Source organism: Mastomys coucha, unplaced genomic scaffold, assembly GCF_008632895.1.
Source record: "Mastomys coucha isolate ucsf_1 unplaced genomic scaffold, UCSF_Mcou_1 pScaffold4, whole genome shotgun sequence".
NCBI classification, from domain to species: Eukaryota; Metazoa; Chordata; class Mammalia; order Rodentia; family Muridae; genus Mastomys; species Mastomys coucha.
In genome coordinates, this window is record NW_022196910.1 from 55,215,603 (window position 1) to 55,237,542 (window position 21,940).

The window sequence follows — 21,940 nt, forward strand, 5'->3', positions numbered from 1 at the left end:
TTTTAAAGACAGGGTTTCTCTGTATAGCCCTGGTTGTCCTGGAACTCACTCTGTAGACCAGGCTGGCCTCAAAGTCAGAAACCCGCCTGCTTCTGCCTCCCAAGGGCTGGGATTAAAGGCATGTGCCACCACCACCCGGCCGAAATGTATCATTCTTAACAGAAATGTTCACAGTAATGACACGTCTCACTTCTGCGATGGGTTGTGTGGCCTTAGCTGGTGTTTATAACATTCTGCGTGTGTTTCTTCTCCTCTCAGCAAGAACCTCAGCAGGTATCAGTTCTTTACCTGAAGGGGGAACACATATCTCTTTCCTGAAATGTTTATTATCCTTCCTGGATGATAGTGTGTAGTTTCCCACTGACTTTACTTACAGAATGTGGTAACACCAAGAGATGCCCTCAAGAGTCCTCTGCCTCCAGATCTACCCACTACTTCTTTCCCCAATGCCTTTCCCATCAGTTCTCCAATCTCGCTCCTCCCACATGCCACTTAGCTCCTCCCTCAAGTTATTTAGCTCCTCCCACATGCCTAGCCATTTAGCCGTACCATTGGCCGCAGCACATGAATCCGTATATAATTGCACATTTGGCCATTTTTCCTTCAAAGCAAAATGCATAACCTATGTACTGCCTCAAGTTCGGCCCACTGTGAAGATGTACCTTCCCTGGCGTCCTTGAGGATTGTCTCAGAAAGGAACTGTACTATTGTAACTGTCTACTTCTAGGTGATAGTTGCATAGTGTGCAGAGCTACCCACAAACTAGGTCCTAGCAGCCTCTCATCTTCAATCAATCACGGGCCACACCCCATGAATCCTCTCTTCCTTAGCCAACCACAGGTCACACCCCTGTGAATCCTCTTCCTCAGTCAATCAATCACAGGCCACATCCCCATGAAGCCAAAGGTGCATGTTTGGGGCAGGTGACATTATAACATGTGCAAGACTCATATGCATTTGGACAACTTCTTCATGTAACTGACTGTGGTGACCCAGGTCTAATCACTCATATACCACATCCATTTGATGATGGATTGTTGCCATTCACATCCAACTCTGCAGCAGGGTGTGTCAGATAATACTCAGTTCATATAGGACAGCTCAGGTTGCATGGTAGCTCAGTGCCCCATTATCAAATATTCAATTTCTGTTAAGGCCCAAGAGCAGACCAAGAAAATTGTCTCTCAAAAGGAGAATCATTGCGGGTTGTAGTGAGTTTAATCCCAGCAGGACAGATACAGGCCAGTCTCTGAGCTGGAGACCAACCTGTTCTACAGAACAAGTTCCAGGACAGCTAAGGCTACACAAAGAAACCTGTCTCAAAAAAAAAAAAAAGAAAAAAGAAAAAAAAAAGAAAAGGAAAAAGAAAGGAAGGAAAGAAGGAAGGAAAGAAAAAGGAAGAAAGGAAGAAAGAGAGAAAGAAAGAGGGGGCTGGTGAGATGGCTCAGCGGGTAAGAGCACTGACTGCTCTTCCTAAAGGTCCTGAGTTCAAACCCTAGCAACCACATAGTGGCTCACAACCATCCGTAATGAGATCTGACGCCCTCTTCTGGTGCGTCTGAAATCAGCTACAATGTATAATAATAAATAAATCTGCCAGCCAGTGGTGGCTCACGCCTTTAATTCCAGCACTTGGGAGGCAGAGGCAGGTGGATTTTTGAGTTCGAGGCCATCCTGGTCTACAAAGTGAGGTCTAGGACAGCCAGGGATACACTGTCTCAAAAATAATAATAATAATAATAATAATAATAATAATAATAAATCTTTGGGCAGAGCAAGCAGAGACTGAGGGAGTGGGGTTGACTGAAGCGAGCAGAGGTCCTAAAAATTCAATTCCCAACAACCACATGAAGGCTCACAACCATCTGTACAGCTACAGTGTACTCACATACATAAAGTAAATAAATAAATCTTGAAAGAAAGAAAGGAAAGGGAGAATAGTTGTCTGCATATGGCAGCAGATCATTGCTCAAACATCCCAAGTCTCGCTGCTTTGATTCAGCTATGGGGGGCTGTCAAAGACTCCAAGCAGCATCCCCATTTGCCACTAACATCTATCAAGTTTGTTGGATCATGCGCTGAGATCGGCAAAGGGGCCTGGACCTGTTGAAAGCCTTTTCCTGTTCAGGCCCCATTCACAACTAGAGCATTTGGGGTCACTCGGTATACAAGTCAGGGCAACACACCCAAGTGAGGAATATGCTGTCTACAAATTCCAAATAGGCCCACTAAGTGCAGCGCTGCTTTCTTGGTGGTAGGAGGGGCCAGGTGCAATAACTTATCCTTCACCTTAGAAGGACTATCCCTGCATGCCCCATATGACTGGACTCTTAGGAATTTTACTAAGGCAGAAGGCCCGTGGATTTTGGTTACAAGGAGGGAGTAATAAAGTCCTGCCCCCATCTGAGAATCTACTGGCAATCGATGGCTATGGATGGAGGCAGAGTCAATGTTCTCCAGGGATGTGGCCCATGCTCCAGTAGATGGTCCTGTATCCAGATACATACACACAGACAGCACTAGTGGGTTTGGTTTTTTTAAATAAAAGGACATGAACTTGAGAGGAAAACATGGTGAGAGTAATTAGCAGAACACTAGAGGTAAGAACATGAGGGTAGATTTGATCAAAACACATTGTATGCATGTATAAAATTCTCAAACAATAAGAAGAAAAAAATGTTCAGAACTGTAACAAAGTTCTTCCTCCAACAGGCCTGGTCTCCCCTTCATATGAAGAGTTTTGGATCTTCAGGCTTGCTCAAGTCTGGAAATTCATGGAGGGGCCTTAATTCTCTGCTGCTATGACTCAGAGTCGCCTTTTGTTAACTTGTTCTAGAAAGTTCCTGCGTGTACAGACTGAGAGCTTTCTACCTATTTCACTTCTGGAAACACTATGGCCAGTTAGCCAAAGGTCTGTGCAGATCACGGTAAGCAATGCTTCAGCTACACTTTGCACTACAGCAGGTTCGCGTACCTTGCCTCTCATATGCCACACACCCCTGGACACCCTGTGTTCCATGATCCAATTAGACCTATTGCACTCAAGTCAGTAAGCAGTCACAGTTCCCACTGTAAGGTCTGGCACAGAGAAAAGCAATAACAAAGCTCTTCAAGTAGGATGAGCTCCTTTCACTAGTCCATTTCTTATAGTACTTACAGAGGGCAAGTCTTCCAGACCCTCCCATACATCATGATGTGTCCATGGCCAACAGACACACACAGACACAACACAAACATACACACACATATACAGACACACACAGATGCACACACAGAAATAGACACACACACAGACACTCAGACACACACACACACACACACACACACAGACACACACAGACACACACCCATATAGACACATACAGACAAACACCCATATAGACACACACAGACACAGATACACATACAGACACACACAGACACACACATAGACACTCAGACACACACACATATATAGACACACAGACACAAACACACACGTACATACAGACACACACAGGCACACACACAGAGAAACTCAGACACATAGACACTCAGACACACACACACGTACATACAGACACACACAGAGACACTCAGACACACAGACAGACACACACACAGACAGACAGACAGACAGACACACACACACACACACACACAGGTAGTCTGGCACATAACAGTTAGAAAACCCAGGAAAACAGGAAACAGGTCTGCCTGCTGATTCTGCAGCTCTCTTTACAAGCTTTCTGTCCAAACCATTCCATAAAACAGACCTAGCAAAGATCATTAATGCCTTCCTACTTGCCCTAACCCATGGGCACGTTCATAGCTCTCTCCTCTCTTGGCTCCTATGAAATCACTCCTAGCTCTCCTGTTCACTGACTTCTCTGGCCATTCCTGGCTTGTCCTCCTCTGCTGCTTTTACATGAACATCTCTAACAGAACTACCTTGCTCCTCTTTCTCTTCTCATATACACATTCTTATCTGGTGGTCTCTGCCATCATCCTAACCTCCATTTGAGTGACCACAAACCTCTGATTTCAGCCCAGATCTCTCTCTGGGCATCTAGCCTGTGATCTCCAACTGCCAGCCGTAGAATTCATAGAATCAATACAGAGAACAGATAGTAAGCATACAATGTGCCTCCAAAATGCAGTATACACTAACACTTTGCATCGCTGCACACTGTGAGGGAGGACTAGTAAAGAAGCCGAAACGCAGTGATACCTTGAGTTCAACCTGTTCGGAACTGAAATCATCAGGCTTTGTGGCTGGCCATCCTTCCTCTCATGCATGCATTCCCAACCTACACCTAATCAATAAATATTTAACACGCTTATCTGCACCTACAAAGGTTCAAGAAAATCCCCTTCTACCCAGTGTCCAGAGTCTACAATTTGGTCATTATCTTAATCTCTTTCCTCCCCCTTCCCCCACATAGGGATTATTAACTCAGCCTCCTTAGATTACCAGGCCCATCACACCCTACCCTCTTCAGTAACTGAGGTCGTGAGTATCCATCGTCTGCTTCCAGCCACAGCCTCTAAAACTGCCTGTTGATTTCTCCCCTCCCACCTGCCAGCCTGTGGCTCTAGAAATTTCCTAAAGAACAACTCTGGTTATGTCATTGGAGAATGATTAAAGCCAGCGGTAAAGTGATATGTGCCATCCTAGCCCCTCGGGAGGCTGTGAATCAGGAGTTGGAGGCAGACACAGTAACACAGTGAGAGAATAGCATTGCTCCCTGCCATCTTCAGATAATTCCAAGTTTCTGTGAAAGGAGATTTTGGTGCTATGTTTGATGTGAGTCTGACAATGCAGCCTGGTGGGGGAGGGCTGTATTCAAAGCATATATAGCATTATGAATAACAAGAAAATGCACACAAGAAGACAATAAAAGTCTAGCAGGTTAATTTATAAATAAACTTTAAATTTTTCAATTGTCTACACCAAGCTCCGTGACACACAGCTTTGTAAACACTTGCAATGTTCTACGGTGGATCCTTTGCTTGCTTTCATGGCTGTCCCTTGCTTTGGGCTCAAAGGAAATGATCATTGTGGGGTAAACTAAAATGTTCTCATTAAACAAATTCAGTCTTTATAAATAAGCTCTGCTACTTTGCTATAGTTTTTTATATATATAATACTATCAAATTTAAGCTTAACTGTGGCCTTGAAACATCTACATCAATCCTGTGCCAATCAAATGAATTCTCCTATCTTCTCCTCTTTATCTTACATAAGAGAAAATCAACTAGCACACAAGTACTTCAAGTCTTCGAAGAACTTGCTCATTTCCATTATATTTTCACCCCTCAAATTTCTCATCAAATATTGCCACAGATGGCATCTTCATTTCACTCTGATGAAGCTGAATAAAAGGGAAGGACACGTTCCATATACCATCATGTCCCTCAGCTTGGCACACGGTGCTTGCTTGCCCCCTGCTGCCTTTTAGTCTGACTTCTCGGTTGAGCTATTTCTATGGAGAGCTATCGGAAGATTCCAGAACACACTGTGCCCTTTATACTTCTGTGTCTGTATTCCTGTGCTAGTCTCATTATTATCTTAAGGAGCTGAGGCCATAGAAGGCTAGGAATATGGCTGAGGGGTTAGCAGCACTTATTGTTCTTCCAGAGGACCCAAGTTCAGATCCCAGCACACACACAGCTGCTCACACCTGCCTAGAACTTGAGTTCCAGAGGATCTGATGACCTCTTCAGGCCTCTGTAGATACCCAAACATATGTGGCAGATATGCAAATCTATACACATAAATTTAACAGAAGTTTTAAAATTTCTAACTACACTTTATTACCCTTGTTTGTACCTGTTGTCCCTTCTGGAAATTCCCTGCCTTGGGAGCAGAAACCCTAGAACCTTTGTACCCAACATAGATTGTGTTAGTATTAGCCAGAGAGGTAGAACCTCCAGGCTAAACAGATATAAATATATGAAAGGGAGTTACTGGGGGCATTAGCTCACATGATTGTAGAGAAGTCTCCCGACGGGCTGTCTGTAACTGAAGTCTCAGTCCAAGTCCAGTTCAGAACCTCAGAATAAGGCCAAATGCCTCAGGGGATACAGGCTGAGTCCTGGCGTGCTGGGGGTCTGTCACCCTGCCCTTGAGGACAGAATTAAAGTGTTCCAGGGTTGAGAAGGAGGAAATCACCTTTCTTCTGCCCTGTTTGGTCTTTCTGGTCCCCTAGCTGATTGAACTGTGCCTGCCCACAAGGAAGGTGGATCCTCCTATTCGGGTTAGCAGTTCATTCACCAACATTCCCTTTAAACAACCTCATATTCATGCACACCCAGAAACAATGTTTAACTAGTCGGTGTTCTGGGTATGCCTTAATTGAGTCTAGGTGACATACAAATCTAAGTATCATACATTTAGTCAGTAATTATTTGCAGACTAATAGAATAAATAAAGTCTAAAAAAATAAATAAAGTCTAACTTGACATGGTGGCCCACTCTTGAAATGTCAGGTTTCGGAACTGAAGCAGTAAGCTGCCAGTCTGAGACTAACCTTGGCAATGTAACAGATCTCCTTCCCACCACCTCCAAAATATTAATAATTCTTAAACAATGTAAAAGATAAAATAAATATTTAAATAGTCATATTCCCCAAAGTAAATTACTCATTTACCTGCTAAAAATACGCAAAATAATGCTAGAAACTAAACTAAAAAGAAATCCCAAACAATTGGTTTCTCAAGTCTGCTGAGTTTGGAGAAATAACCTGGGACTCACTAAAAAAGAGTGGTGCTGGGCTGGAGAGAATGGCTCAGTGGTTAAGAGCACTGACTGCTTTTCTGAAGGTCCTAAGTTCAAGTCCCAGCAACCACATGGTGGCTCACAACCACCTGTAATAAGATCTGATGCCCTCTTCTAGTGTATCTGAAGACAGCTACAGCGACAGCTTGTAGGGAAAATCACTCCCAGACGGTTAGAGGGGGAAAGGTTTTGTAACTTCTGAGGATGAAATCGCAATGGATACAAAAGAAATGACAATGCTGCCACCAGGTGGCAATTGGTGGAAAAGCCTCTACCCGAGGAACCTTTTAAGATTAAATAGCTTCTTTGTGGAATGCAACGTGGTCTATGACCGTCCTCTTTCTTTTCTTTCTTTCCTTCCTAAAGATGTATTTGTTCATTCATTCATTCATTCATTCATTCATTCGCCTATTTTATAGGAGTACATTGTTGCTGTCTTCAGACACACCAGAAGAGGGAGGGCATCAGATTCCTTTACCGATGGTTGTGAGTCACCATGTGGTTGCTGGGAATTGAACTCAGGATCTCTGCAAGAGCAACCAGTGCTCTTAAGTACTGAGCCATCTCACACACACACACCTTTCCATCCTGTTTCTTTATCTCATAAATATCCCACAACAGCACCCTTGGGTAGATTTGGGTCTTAAGACCTCTTTTTGGCTGTCTCTTGAATAAAGCTTCTTGCAAAAACCCTTTCTCAGGTGATAGACATATATGCAACAGGTAAAAAAATAAAAACCAATCAAACAAACAAATCAACCCGCTTGTTCTGGCTCCCAATATTCTCTTCGTGCTAAGGGTGCAGAAGGGATCGTACTGCCTTCTTCCCCTACGACAACCTCCATCTTCACTGGACTGTTCCCAAGATGGTAGGGGATACTCTTTCTCAATCATTTTTATTTCTGCTAGGCATACCCAGAGTATTAAAAGGAACACATTAATTCCTTTTTAGTTGTTTCTTTTGTTGTTTTTTGTATGGTTTTTGTTTTGTTTTGAGACAGGGTCTCCATGTGTAATCCTTTTTTTTTTCCCCTGTGTAATCCTTTTTTTTTTCCCCTGTGTAATCCTTACTGGGCCTGGAACTCTGCCTCCTGAGTACTGGGATTAAAGATATGCACCACTGCATCCAACTGTTTGTTTTTGTTTGTTTTTAAATCTCAGCCTAATAACTTTAAGTTAATTTTAAAATCTCAAGGAACACAGCAGCCCAGGACTATAATCTTAGCACACAGGAAGCTCATACAGGAAGACTGGCCACACAACCCAGACAAGGAGTGAGCCCAAAGCAACCACCAGTCTAGTGCTTTAAAGTCCCTATCGGGCAGACCATGACCAGGATGACCCCTGGCTTCCAGGGCAGAGGTGGCCTAAGACAAGACTACTTCAGCCTGAGGCTGTGAGGTTGGGGGTGGGGGGCATCAAGCCTGAGATGACCACCAGTCTGTCCCTGTGCAGGTCCAACCATGCCCAAGATGACCCCTGACCAGTGCCACACTGCATAGGCAGGGATAGCTCTCCTGAGACCACTCCTGGGATAACCCCTCAGACACACAGAGACCCCAGGGACCACTAAGAGGAGCAAGTAAGTGATAGAGAAATGGAAGAGAAACAGAAGGGTATGGGCACCGTGAAGATGGGCAGAACTGGAAACTCAAGGGTAGTGAGGAGCAGCCTGATGTGAGTAGCCAGTTATGCCACCTGGCACCAATGGTGGGGTCCTGGCATGTGCTGCCACCAAGAACCAGGAAGGAAAGAAGGAAGGGAGGAAGGAAGGAAGGAGTAAAAGGAAGGCTGGAGAGATGTTCAGCCATAAAGCCATTAGGAGTATTTGCTGCTCTTACAGAGGACTCAGGTTCAGTTCCCAGCATCACGTCTATAATTGTAATTCCTGGGGATTCAACACCCTCTTCAGGCCTCCAAGGGACTAAGCATGCTTGTGATTTATAGACATACTTGCAAACAAAATACCCCTACACATAAAGATAAATAAATAAAAAGTAAATACATTTAAATACACCTACTTAAGTTCTGGTGTTCTATAGTATCAAACTATTACACAGCATCAAAATATTACTTGATGTGTAAAAAGCAATTTCCACATAAATCCAGTGATCTGTGTTTCATCCCTAGAAACTACATGAAAGAGGAAACAGAAAGCCAACTCCGAAAAACTGTCATCTAGCATCCACACACTTGTATACCTGAGCATACACAGCAATGCATAAACTATTTTTAAAATCTCACTGAAGGGATAGAGTGGAAATGTATCACAGTAAGTAAGACAGCCCTGGCTCAGAAACACAAACACCACATAGTGTCTCTCATATACAGATCCTGGCTCTGAAGCTTTAGATTTGTATGTTTAACTTTGTATCTCAGGAAGAAAGGATCCATGGGGGTCAAGGGGAAGGGGCGAGGAGGGGGGCTAAGGCTAAGGTGGGGTAAAGCAGGAGAGGAACAAGTGAAGGATGAGTGAAGTCCCTTGTGGAAACCACAACTTTGTAAGCTGATTTTAATATTTATATGTACATACATATGTGTGTATATATCTTAAATTATATATATATATATCTTAAATTATCTATATGTATATATCTTAACATATGTGTGTGTATATATATATACATATATATAATTTTTTAAGAGTTTGAACATGGGTACCTTTGCATGGACAATACTTACTTCCCCCATAAGACCTGAGTTATTAAATGAATATCCCAGTTCCAGGTGTTGGGTACCTTCTTATGAATTATTGGTCAGATAGACTTCAGAGTCCCCAAAAGAACTATTGCCATTGCTCAGCCAAACCAGAAGGCAAGACCCTACTGCTGTTGATAGGGTTATCTGCAGGAGACAGGCATACAGTCAACAAGATCAGTTAACATTGTAACAGACAGCACTAATTAGACCCAGTGGAACACAATAAACAACAGAAAGGGGAAACAGGGAGGGGCAGTGGTGGCTCACGCCTTTAATCCCAGCACTTGGGAGGCAGAGGCAGGCAGACTCTGAGTTCCAGGCCAGCCTGGTCTACAGAGTGAGTTCTAGGATAGCCAGGGATACACAGAGAAACCCTGTCTCGAAAAACCAAAACCAAAAACAAAAAACAAAAAACAAAAACAAAAAGGAGAAACAGAAACATGAAGGGGAAGGAGCTATGTGGGGTACGTGAGGGAAACAGGAGAGAAGAGTTGGGATACATGGTGTGGAGGCTGGAGAGGAGGCTCAATTATCAAGATCACTGACTGTTCTTCCAGAGGACCTTGATTCAGTTCCTAGCACCCACATCATGACTACACTATTTATAACTCCAATACCAGAGAATCCGATGCCCTCTTTTGGTCTCCTTTGGTACCAGGCCTGTAAGTGCTACACAGACACACATACAGGCAAAACACCCATAAACATATAAGTAAATTTTTAAAAGATACATTGTTTACATATATGCAATTGACAAAGTATAAGCAAAAGATATTCTAATAAAAAATAAAATTAGGGCTGGAGAAATAGCTCAGCAGCTAAAAGCACTGGCTGTTCTTCCAAGACCCAGACTTGATTCCCAGCACCCACATGGTGGCACTCACAACCATCTGTAACTCCAGTTCCAGGGGGTCTGATATCCTCTTACCTTCTGTAGGCACTGCATGCACATAATGCACAAACATACATGCAGGAAAATACCCATACTCGTAAAATAAAATAAATAAATCCTGGGAAAAAATGAAAACATACTATAGCCCAGAAATATATATAAGGCTGTATGTTATTTAAAAGTAAAAATAAAAACCAGCCTGGTGGCATACACTAATTATCTTAGCACTTGATATCCAGAGGCAGGAGATTCTCCAATGTGAGGCCAACCTAGGCAACAAAGCAAGACTCTGCCTTTTATTTTTCACTTTTTATTGGATATTTTATTTATTTACATTTCAAATATTACCGCCTTTCCTGGTTTCTCCTCTGCAAACTCCCTATCCCATCCCTCCTCCCCTGCTTCTATGAGGGTGCCCCCCCACCCACTCCCACCTCTCAGGCATCTAGCCTTCCCAGGACTAAGCGCCTCTCCTCCCATTGATGCCAGATAAGGCTATCCTCTGCTACATATGCAGCTGAAGCCATGAGTCCCGCCATGTGTACTCTTTGGTTGGTTTAGTCCCTGGGAGCTCTGAGGGGTCTGGCTGGTTGATGTTGTTGTTCTTACTATGGGGTTGCAAACCTCTTCAGCTCCTTCATTCCTTCCCCTAACTCCTCCATTGACGTTCCCATGCTCAGTCCAATGGTTGACTGCGATCACTATTGGTCAGGTTCTGGCAGAGCCTCTCAGGATACAGCTACATCAGGCTCCTATCAGCAAGCAGTTCTTGGCATCAGCAATAGTGTCTGGGTAAGACTCTGCCTTTTAAAAATACATATTTGGAATAGTAAAACACAAAAATGTCAATGCAAAATTAAACAAACAAGACAAAAGAACTCTGACCTATGCTTGCAACCATTGTTCAGAAAATTAAGTTATTTTTTGTTTTGTTTTGTTTTGTTTTTGAGACAGGATCTTAGAACTCGCTCTGTAGAACAGGTTAACCTCAAAAACAGAGATCCGGGCTGGAGAGATGGCTCGGCGGGTAAGAGCACTGACTGCTCTTCCAGAGGTCCTGAGTTCAAATCCCAGTAACCACATGGTGGCTCACAACCATCTGTAATGAGATCTGATGCCCTCTTCTGGCCTGTCTGAGGACAGCTACAGTGTACTCACGCACATTAAATAAATAAATAAATAAATAAATAAATCTTTTAAAAACAAAACAAAACAAAACAGAGATCCGCCTGCCTCTGCCTCCCAAGGACTGGGATTATAGGTGTGAACTACCACGGCCCAGATGGAAACTAAGTTCTTATGTATAATTTTCCAAATGGTGCAATAAATAATCTATCTTTTGCACAGGACTTTTTAAAATCCTATTATTACTAATCTAAGTCACTATGCTAACGGTCTCTCCTCGCGGACAACCCTGTTGCTAAATGAAAAAGTTTTCCTGAGCTAGAAGTTGCAGGTAGCCAGCCTAGATAACTTCCAGTAGTAGCAATCTGAGTCCACCGAACCTGTGAGACCGCAAGAACTACAATTCCCAGCGGTCTCTGCGACGGCGCGGGACAAATGCGTGCGCAACGATGGAGTCTATCTAGTTCCCGCCAATTCTCGTGTCAGTCCTGTCCGAGTCTAGTTCCTTACTTCATGGAGCCATTTGATCCTGCGGAGCTGCCGGAGCTACTCAAGCTTTATTACCGAAGGCTTTTTCCCTACGCCCAGTACTATCGCTGGCTCAACTATGGCGGAGGTGATGGAGGCTGGAGCGGGATGGGTAGCGGGGCTGGGAGTGCTGTGTGCGGATATTCTGGGCGGATGTCCTTATGTACTGTATAAAGGCCCTCGGTGCCGACGTGAGTGCCCTCCTGCACAATCTTCGTCTTCCTCCACCACCTCTGAGTTACAAAAACACAGGTGGACTCAATGGCCTAACTGTGTAAATGAAAAAGAGAAAGAAAGGGACCAATAAGCAGGCTCGGAGTTGCGACCTGCAACCAGGTCCTAGGAAGAAGAAAGGCATCTTCTTCAGCGACGACAGGCACTTCGTCCTTGAAATATTTACACCTCTTGTTTATTTTTCCCTAGCAAATGTGAAATTGTATGCCCCTTCAGATTACAGGCTATCTAGAACAGAGTTGGGCACAGGGCACTCATTAAAAATAGTCCAGAGAGCCTAGTAACTCATACCTACAATCCTTACATTCTGGAGGTTGGGGCATGTGGATTTTCATGAGTTCAAGGCCAGCCTGGACAACATAGTAAGTTCTAGGGCAACCTAGTCTACACAATAAGACCCTGTCGTTTAAAAATATATGTCTTTCCATTAGTTAAGGTTACATTATGCCCTAAACTGAAATTAAAATTATTTTGCAGTGACAAAGAATTACTTTCAACACCGTGAATTTTCATTCACACTGAAAGATGATATTTACATTCGCTACCAGTCCTTCAACAACCAGAGTGAACTGGAAAAGGAGATGCAGAAAATGAATCCATATAAGATTGATATAGGCGCCGTATATTCTCACAGAGTAAGAAGTCTTTTTTGTGTATTTATTTCATAAGCCAGAGTTTTGAAAGTAATGTTTTAGAGTTTATTATAGTTGATGAAACACACCTTTTTTTTTTCCAAGTAAATTTTAATCTTGTTTAACACTCTACTTACTGAAAACCACTTGGCTGTTAATACCTTGCCTTCTTACTAGGTGTAGAAGAAAAGGTGAGCGTCGGGCTGGGATGTAGCTCAATTGATAGGAGTGCTTGGCTGGCATGCATGAACTTTTAGATTCTGTTCCTAAGAACACATAAACCAGGTATAATGGGCGTTATCTGTAACCCCAGCATAAAGGAAGCAGAGGCCAGTTTGAAATGCATGAGATCATATCTTTTTTTTTTTTTAAGATTTGTTTATTGTTATATGTAAGTACACTGTAGCTGTCTTCAGACACTCCAGAAGAGGGCATCAGATCTCATTCCAGATGGTTGTGAGCCACCATGTGGTTGCTGGGAATTGAACTCATGACCTCTGGAAGAGCAATCAGTGCTCTTAACCCCTGAGCCATCTCTCCAGCCCCCTAAACCATGTCTTTAAAAAGAAAAAAATCTTGCTGGGATCCTGGCATTACTCCTTCAATCCCCAAGGCAGGTGGATCTGTGAGTTGAAGTTTGAGGCCAGCCTCATCCACAGAGCGAGTAACCAGGACAGCTACAAGAGACACAAGGGTGGTGGTGGCGCACGCCTTTAATCCCAGCACTTGGGAGGCAGAGGCAGGTGAATTTCTGAGTTCGAGGCCAAGCCTGGTCTACAAAGTGAGCTCCAGGACAGCCAGGGCTATACAGAGAAACCCTGTCTCGAAAAAAAAAAAAAAAGAGAGAGAGACACACACACACACAAGGGCAGGGAACACAACTTTGATTTGGATGGCTGGAAACCAAAATAAAACAAATTTATGTTCAAAGTGGTAAGCCCGAGGCTGGGAAGATGGTTCTGTTGGTAAAGTGCTGAGGACCTGAATTGGCAATCTCCAGTGTTCATGTAAAAAGCCCTCAAGGCAGGGACAAGAAAAAAAAATCCCTGGAGTTTGCTGCCCAGATAGACTAGCCAAACCAGGGAGCTCCAGGTTCAGGGAGAGACCAGAGACTTAATAAGTAAAGGAAACACCCAACCTCAACCTCTAGCATACACATATGCATCTGCACACGGACACACACACACACACACAGGTATAGAAGGTGTTGCTAAATTCCTCAGAACAGGAGCTGGAATGTATATTAGTTATAGAATATGTGTTGTATGGGTTATGAGACCCTGCATTTAAAGATCAGTCAGGGGGCATGTGTCCTGTGAGACCCTACATTTGAAGGTCAGTTCAGTCAGAGGGCATGTGTCCTGTGAGACCCTGCATTTGAAGATCAGTCAGAGGGCATGTGTCCTGTGAGACCCTGCATTTGAAGATCAGTCAGAGGGCATGTATCCTGTGAGACCCTACATTTGAAGGTCAGTCATAGAGCATGTGTCCTGTGAGATCCTGCATTTGAAGGTCAGTCATAGAGCATGTGTCCTGTGAGACCCTGCATTTGAAGGTCAGTCATAGAGCATGTGTCCTGTGAGACCCTGCATTTGAAGATCAGTTAGAGGGCATGTGTCCTGTGAGACCCTGCGTTTGAAGATCAGTCAGAGGGCATGTGTCCTGTGAGACCCTGCATTTGAAGATCAGTCATAGAGCATGTGTCCTGTGAGACCCTGCATTTGAAGATCAGTCAGAGGGCATGTGTCCTGTGAGACCCTGCATTTGAAGGTCAGTCAGAGGGCATGTGTCCTGTGAGACCCTGCATTTGAGCCCTGTTATTCCAGGGTGTGGAGAACTAACACCATTCTAGCTAGTTCTCTTCTTACTGCATGAGACCTGGAAGCTCTTAGGATTTTCTGTCAATCTTTTCTCTTCCTAGCTCTAAAACTATACAACTGTGCACCATGGTATGTGCCGTTTTTTGTCTGTTCTGATAGGTATTGATGGACCTTTACAATACTCCTGGTCTTCAATTGTGGAGGGAGCTATTTTTTTTTTAAATAGTCTGTCCTTTTTTTTTTTTTTTTTTAATGTTATTTCCGAGAATTTCAAGGCTAGGTCATTAAACTCTCTTTGCAGTCTTAACCTGCTCCCTCTTACACACCCCCGTTTAAAATCTTTCTGCTTCTTCTGCCTCCCAAGCAGTCGGAATTGTAGGTGTGCACCAAAGCACTCACCGAAGAATGTGATGTTTTACTAAGAGAAGGGGCTCTCTGACCTAAGTTTGCCTAGATTCTTGTCAGGATAAAATCTCCACTAACATGGAGACTTTTGTTTAGTCACTGATCTATCCCTAGAGCCTAGAACAGCGCCCAACACATCTGGTCAGATTCTTCTGAAAGGAATGTAGTCTCTTGCCTGGGTTATCAGTGGAAGCCAACAGACGTAAGGAGAAAGATCTCAGAAAGCCTCAGGTCTCTGGATAAAGAGATGGCTCAACAGGAAAAGCACTTGGTTTGGTCCCGAGTTCAAACCTCCAGCATCCACATAAAAGCTGGTCATAGGGCTACAGGAAATTATTGAAGAAAGAGTGTTTTGTTTGTTTGTTTGTTTTGTTTTGTTTTCGTTGTTTTGGTTTTGGTTTTTCAAGACAGGGTTTCTCTGGCTGCCCTGGAACTTACTCTGTAGACCAGGCTGGCCTCTAACTCAGAAATCTGCCTGCCTCTGCCTCCCAAGTGCTGGGATTAAAGGTGTGCGCCACCACACCCGGCTAAATATCATTATATTGAAGATTTTAAGAAAGAAAGGGAAGAAGGGAGAGAGAGAGAGAGAGAGAGAGAAGGGGGGGTCTGGAGAGATGGCTCAGCGGTTAAGAGTTCTTCCAGAGGTCCTGAGTTCAATTCTCAGCAACCACATGGTGGCTCACAACCAGCTGTAATGGGATCTGATGCCCTCTTTTGGTGTGTCTGAAGAGAGCAATGGTGTACTCATATACATAAAATAAACAAATAAACCTAAAAGAAATATTTAAAAAAAGGCTGGTCATGTCTTCCCTTGCACCTCTAACACATGCATGCGAAGCAGAGGCAGAAGGACACTGGGGCTTGCAGGCAATCAGGGTAGCTTGGGCTACATGAGATCCTGTCTCAAAAACATCAGGGACTCCCTTGGGAAGATATTTTTTAATATGTTGAAGGGATCTAAAATAAGCATATATTTGTTATTTATATGTATCATAACAAGGAAAGATTTGTAAAATACCCTGTAATAGGAATTATTTGTATAGACATTTACTTATTAGAAACCTAAAATAGCTTTGTTATTTCTATCAAGCAACATATATTTAGAGTTAAATCATTACACCCGATTTTAAGTTGATAAAGAATAAAACTATCATTAATTCAGGTTATATGAGATCCAAAGTATCTCAAGTGTGATAAGCATGGCATCATACAGTACCTTTGACTCATCACTGTGCGAATGAGCATGCGCAGCTCTTACAGAACCTGATGGCATTTTGTATTCCTAGCCTAGTCAACACAATGCAGTGAAGCTAGGCGCTTTCCAGGCCCAGGAGAAAGAACTGGTCTTCGACATCGACATGACAGACTACGATGACGTAAGGAGATGCTGCAGGTAGGCAGCTTCCTACTGGGGTAAGTGACGTCACTGGCAGTGAGTAATGATGGCTGTGTTCCAGTTCTGCAGACATATGTTCCAAGTGCTGGACTCTCATGACGATGGCCATGCGCATCATAGACCGGGCGTTGAAAGGTATGTGTCAGTGAGTCGTGGGTGTCAGTAGGTCACGGGTGTTGGTGGGTCATGGGTGTTAGTGTGTTGTGTCAGTGTGTTATATGTGTTAGTATGTTAGTGTGTCATGTGTGTCAGTGTGTTGTGTGTGTGTCAGTGTATTATCCTCTCAGTTCTGTATTTCATTATCAGATCTCATACATTTCTAATATTTTCCCCTGAAACATAAGAGGAAAAAGAAGAGAAAAAAATTAATATTGAAAACATGAATACAGCTGTTGAACAAACTAGTGTATCTTCCCCCAGTACAGTTCACTATGGAGCAACTCTTCTTCCCCCAGTACAGTCCGCTATGGAGCAACTCTTCTTCCCCCGGTATAGTCTGCTATGGAGCAGCTCTGCGTGCTTGGTACTATTCTCCATAAGAGACATGAAAAATTAAAAGAGCAGTCTTATCCAGGCTGGTTTTAAACTTGCTGTATTGCCAAGGGCGACCTTGAACTCCTGATCCTCCTACCCCTACCCTCAAATTGCAGGGCCTCTGAGCTGCTTCCCAGCTGCTGTGTGGATTGCCTCCCAGCTTCACCTAATTCTAGCTCTAAGGGATCCAGTTCTGGCCTTCTGGTCTCTGCAGGCACCATCACATACATACACATACACTCATACACACACATACACTCATACACACATAAATATTAATGAAAATAAGTCAAGGAAGAAATAAATCCTTGTCAGGAAGATGATGATGGGTAAGAAAGGCCAGCGCTCTGGTCATAGCGAGCACTCAGGGCACATGGCAAACTGCGGGTAAGTCGGCATGAGGAAAATAAGAAACTGTTGCTGGTGAGTGCCTGAGTTCAGCTGTGCAGCACCTGTGTAAGAGCCACAGCACAGCTTGGTGGAGACAGGACTCCAGAGGCTCGCCCAGCCCAGCCTGTCTAGCTGAATCAGTGAGTGCCACACGCGGTGAGAGTCCTCAGAAAATAAAGTGGATAGCAACAGAGGATGACACTCAGCGCCAGCCTCTGAGCTCCTCACATGTATGCACACCCTTATGCCATAACCACAAAGTAAAACGTGAGAGAACCCACTCTGGTAGTGCCTACGAGTAATTTCAGGGTGGACGTAGGAAGATCAGGAGTTCAAGGTTATCCTTGGCAGTAGAGCAAGTTTAAGACCAATCTGGGTGAGTTATCTGGACAGTGGGAGTGTGCACTTTTAATTTCTGCCCTTGGGAGGCAGAAGCAGGCTGATGGATGGAGCTCTGGTCTATAGGCAGCCAGGGCTACACAGAGAAACCCTGCCTCAAAAGAACAAACAAAAGACAGGTCTTACGTTCCTGCGTAACGTAAATCTCAAAATGCATCACCAGTACCCACACTGCCTGGGAGGGGTGAAGTGGAAGATGAGAGTGTGGAAAACGTGAGCACTGGGTAAGCAAAAACTAGGTTATAGAATTGTCCTAGAGCCTGCTGTTTCTGTCCCTCAGAGGACTTTGGATTTAAGCACCGCCTCTGGGTGTATTCAGGAAGGAGAGGTGTACACTGTTGGGTCTGTGATGAGTCTGCTCGGAAGCTGTCCTCGGCTGTACGCTCCGGGATCGTGGAGTACTTGAGCCTTGTAAAGGTGATGTCTCTTAACAGCCTCCATGGCTTTCTCTAGTAGATATTTTATTTTATGCATACGACTACACTGTTGCTCTCTTTAGACGCACCAGAAGAGGGCATCAGATCCCATTACAGGTGGTTGTGAGCCACCATGTGGTTCAGGACCCCTGGAAGGTCAGTCAGTGCTCTTAACCACAGAGCCATCTCTCCAACCAGAACTTTTAGTAACCCAGAACTTCTAGTAACACAGAAAATAATTTTTTTAATAGCATTCATATCCTAGAGTAAGTGAACTTAGCAATGATCATTTAAAGCTACTTAAAAGTAATAGCTACTTTTAAAACGTACTTGCACACCTTTTAAATGCTCAGGTACCATTGCAGGAGACAGAATAGAAAGAAAGAGCCTGAGCCAGAGATGGGAGATGTCTCTGGACATGACACAGCCAGTACACTCAGGTGTGCTCACCATAGCTGTGGTTATCTTTTCAAGTCCTTCCTATGATGGGGACTATCAACAATTCATTTCTCATGAATAGAAGAAGCTCCCACCCCACCCCCAGGCTCCACTCATTCATGTGGGGCTCCTAAGAGAGGGCATGTCATTCTCATCAATGCTAAGAAGTGGCCCTTGCTCTAGGAAATAACCTCTCATCACAGTAGGGCAAGAAACTTCAATTAAACTCAGTAAGTCTCACACACAAATGAGCAGAAAGTAGGAAGAGGCCATTGGGAAGAAGGGTTTCAATAAGGGAGGGTGTGGGGTGACAGAGAGGAAGGAGGGATGAAATAACTAAAATTCATCGTATAAATATGAGAAACTCAAACAATAAATAAATTTTTTTTTTTTAGAATATGTGTGACATCTCATGCCCATAATTCTAGCACTTGGGGACTGAAACAGGAAGGTGGCCAGGAGGTCAGGTCATCCTGGGCTGTAGAATGAGACTTTGTCTCCAACAGCAGCAGCAACAAAAAGATACTAAATGTTTTGTTGCTAAATATCCTCCTTTGTAACAAAAGAAATTTTGTCAAAGGAAGTTGGAGATGTTAAGATTCTGGCCTAGAGAGACGGTTCAGTGGTTAAGAGTACTCTCTACTCTGGCAGGTCCCGGGATCTGACCCAGTCTTAGGGTTACAGTTCCCCAGCCCTGACCAGGTCTTACTGCCTTTTTATCTACACTCTTGCCGTGCACATGTATGTACTCAAGCACACACATACACAAACAATAAAATAAAATGTTCTAAGATAATAAAATAGCATCCAACCTTATATACCTCCGAATTTAGCCACTGTCTTCGGTTTTATATAGCTTTAAATGGAATAATAGAACATATTAAAGATGTTTTTAAATAACTAATTTATGCTTTATAATATACATAAAATTCTTTTTTGGTGGTTTATTTTTCAGGGTGGTCAAGACGTTAAAAAGAAAGTTCACCTAAATGAGAAAGTTCACCCCTTTGTCAGGTCTGTTGGGAGAGACCCCTGAGGGCCTCTGCTTTGCCACTGTGTGCTTGAGATGCCTCTTGCTGCCAGTTTTCACCACAGTAGTGTTTCCCGTTAGTTACTGCTGACAGCCTCTGACTTTAAGTTGCCCTGTTCCAATGTCTCTACTGTCACTTTCAGTAACCTTCAGGACCTCAAGAGAAACGTGACAGGACTTCCACTTAAAGACAAGAGTAGTAGGTTTTAGAGAACTGTATGGTTGGCTTGGCACACAAGCAATTGTCAACATCTAGCGCACAAGTCCTGGTCTACTTAATGCTAGCACCCGTGCCGTTTCTACCCTGGTTTCACCCTGTGACCTCGATAAATGCCGAAGGCACCACCTATGTAAATGATGTGGGGACCATATGTGCACCACTTGACTCCAGGGTGGTGGCAAAGACAAATAACACAAGATACGGTACATTTGCAACTGCAGACTGGAGGAGGGGGTGTGCTGGGGGGGCAACTGCAGACTGGGGGGGGTGTGCTGGGGGGGGCTCTCTCTGCAGCCCTGGCTGTCCTGGAACCCTACCTGTCTTTCTACCACTGTTACATGTTCTATGATGTCAGTAACATCATAGATTATAGGACTTAAGAAGTAATCATTTAAGCCAGGCATGGTGTGGCACATGCCTTTGTTTAGTCCCAATACCAGGGAACCAGAGGCAGGCAGATCTCTACAGAGGCCAGCCTGGACTGCATAGTGAATCCCAAACCATCCAGACTTACACAGTTGAGGCCCTGTCTCAAAATAAAATAATTTTAAGAACCAAACATTTCCCAGATATCTGTGGCAGGTCCATGCTAGGCTATTTCCATTTTAAGTGTCTAGTTTTAACTCAATTAATTGACAAAAGGGTCAAGATAACATTTATCTAGCAATGACCTCAGCTAGTAGGAGAGTGCCTATGTACCCTGTGCTCTTGCTGATACCGTTGTTACTGTCATTCCTACAGAAGATCTATAAACATAATTAAAAAGTACTTCGAAGAATATGCCTTAGTTGGCCAAGATATTCTTGAAAATAAAGAAAACTGGGATAAGATTTTAGCCCTTGTTCCTGAGAATATCCTTTCCTGTAGTTACTATGTAAGCCATTTGTGTCAGTCTGTGACATTACAGATGTGTGTGTTTACATAGTCTCTGACATTATACATGTATGCATTTGTATAGTCTCTGTGACATATAGATATATGCATTTACATAGTCTCTAACATTGTAGATGTGTACATTTATTTTTTAAAAAGATTTATTTATCTATGTATATGAATACACTATAGCTGTCTTCAACCACACCAGAAGAGGGCATCAGATCCCATTACAGATGGTTGTGAGCCACCATGTGGTTGCTGGGAATTGAACTCAGGACCTCTGGATGAGCCAGTCAGTGCTCTTAACCACTGAGCCATCTCTCCAGCCCAGATGTGTACATTTATATAGTCTCTGTGACATTATAGATGTGTGTGTTTACATAGTCTGTGACATTTACATAGTCTCTGACATTATACATGTGTGCTGCCTGCATAGTCTCTGTGACATTATACATGTGTGCTGCCTGCGTAGTCTCTGTGACATTATACATGTGTGCTGCCTGCATAGTCTGTGACATACGTGTGGTGCCTACATAGTCTCTGTGACATACATGTGTGCTGCCTGCATAGTCTCTGTGACATTAAATGTTTTTTTGTTTGTTTTTTGGTTTTTTTTTAAAGATTTATTTATTATTATATATAAGTATGTGTAAGTAGCTATCTTCAGACACACCAGAAGAGGGCATCAGATCTCTTTACAGATGGTTGTGAGCCACCATGTGGTTGCTGGGATTTGAACTCATGACCTTCGGAAGAGCAGTCAGTGCTCTTACCCGCTGAGCCATCTCTCCAGCCCCTCTTATGTTCCTAGATGTTTAATCTTTTGTTTTATGCAATTATCTCCTGCATATCTGCATTTTTGTTTCACTGAGCTACAGTAAGAAATGAGACCATTCTGTAAAATAGTTTCCTCATTTTATAAGTTGTTCCTAGAATTAGTGGTAAAAATTGGGGAATCATTTCACCTAGATGCGATGTGGTCATAAGCACCTTCTACTTGTGTTAGCATTCTTTCTGCCAGATCACTGCTGTAGCTGCACGAGGGAGCTTTTAATGCTGTAAGTGCTAAGCACTTGTGTCTTAGGAATCGTAAGAGTTTCTGGATGTGTGGCACTTCAACGTTCTTGTAATAATGTGTACTAAAG

General features: G+C 43.4%; 2 protein-coding genes across 2 annotated transcripts in view; one reads left to right on the forward strand and one right to left on the reverse strand.

Moving 5' to 3' along the window:
- The window catches only part of LOC116076149 (17-beta-hydroxysteroid dehydrogenase type 6), a 125,638-nt gene extending 119,613 nt beyond the window's left edge, over positions 1 to 6,025 (reverse strand). The window contains exon 1 of the mRNA XM_031349778.1: positions 5,968 to 6,025. The gene's annotated coding sequence lies outside the window, so the exon portion shown is untranslated. The remainder of the gene's footprint in view (positions 1 to 5,967) is intronic.
- A 5,877-nt stretch (positions 6,026 to 11,902) lies between these two features.
- Positions 11,903 to 21,940, forward strand: part of Prim1 (DNA primase subunit 1) — a 17,452-nt gene continuing 7,414 nt past the window's right edge. Inside the window, exons 1-7 of the mRNA XM_031349465.1 lie at positions 11,903 to 12,093; positions 12,717 to 12,874; positions 16,383 to 16,489; positions 16,554 to 16,627; positions 18,096 to 18,232; positions 19,625 to 19,683; positions 20,661 to 20,832. Coding sequence (XP_031205325.1) covers positions 11,913 to 12,093; positions 12,717 to 12,874; positions 16,383 to 16,489; positions 16,554 to 16,627; positions 18,096 to 18,232; positions 19,625 to 19,683; positions 20,661 to 20,832 — 888 coding nt within the window. The 5' untranslated portion in view covers positions 11,903 to 11,912. The remainder of the gene's footprint in view (positions 12,094 to 12,716; positions 12,875 to 16,382; positions 16,490 to 16,553; positions 16,628 to 18,095; positions 18,233 to 19,624; positions 19,684 to 20,660; positions 20,833 to 21,940) is intronic.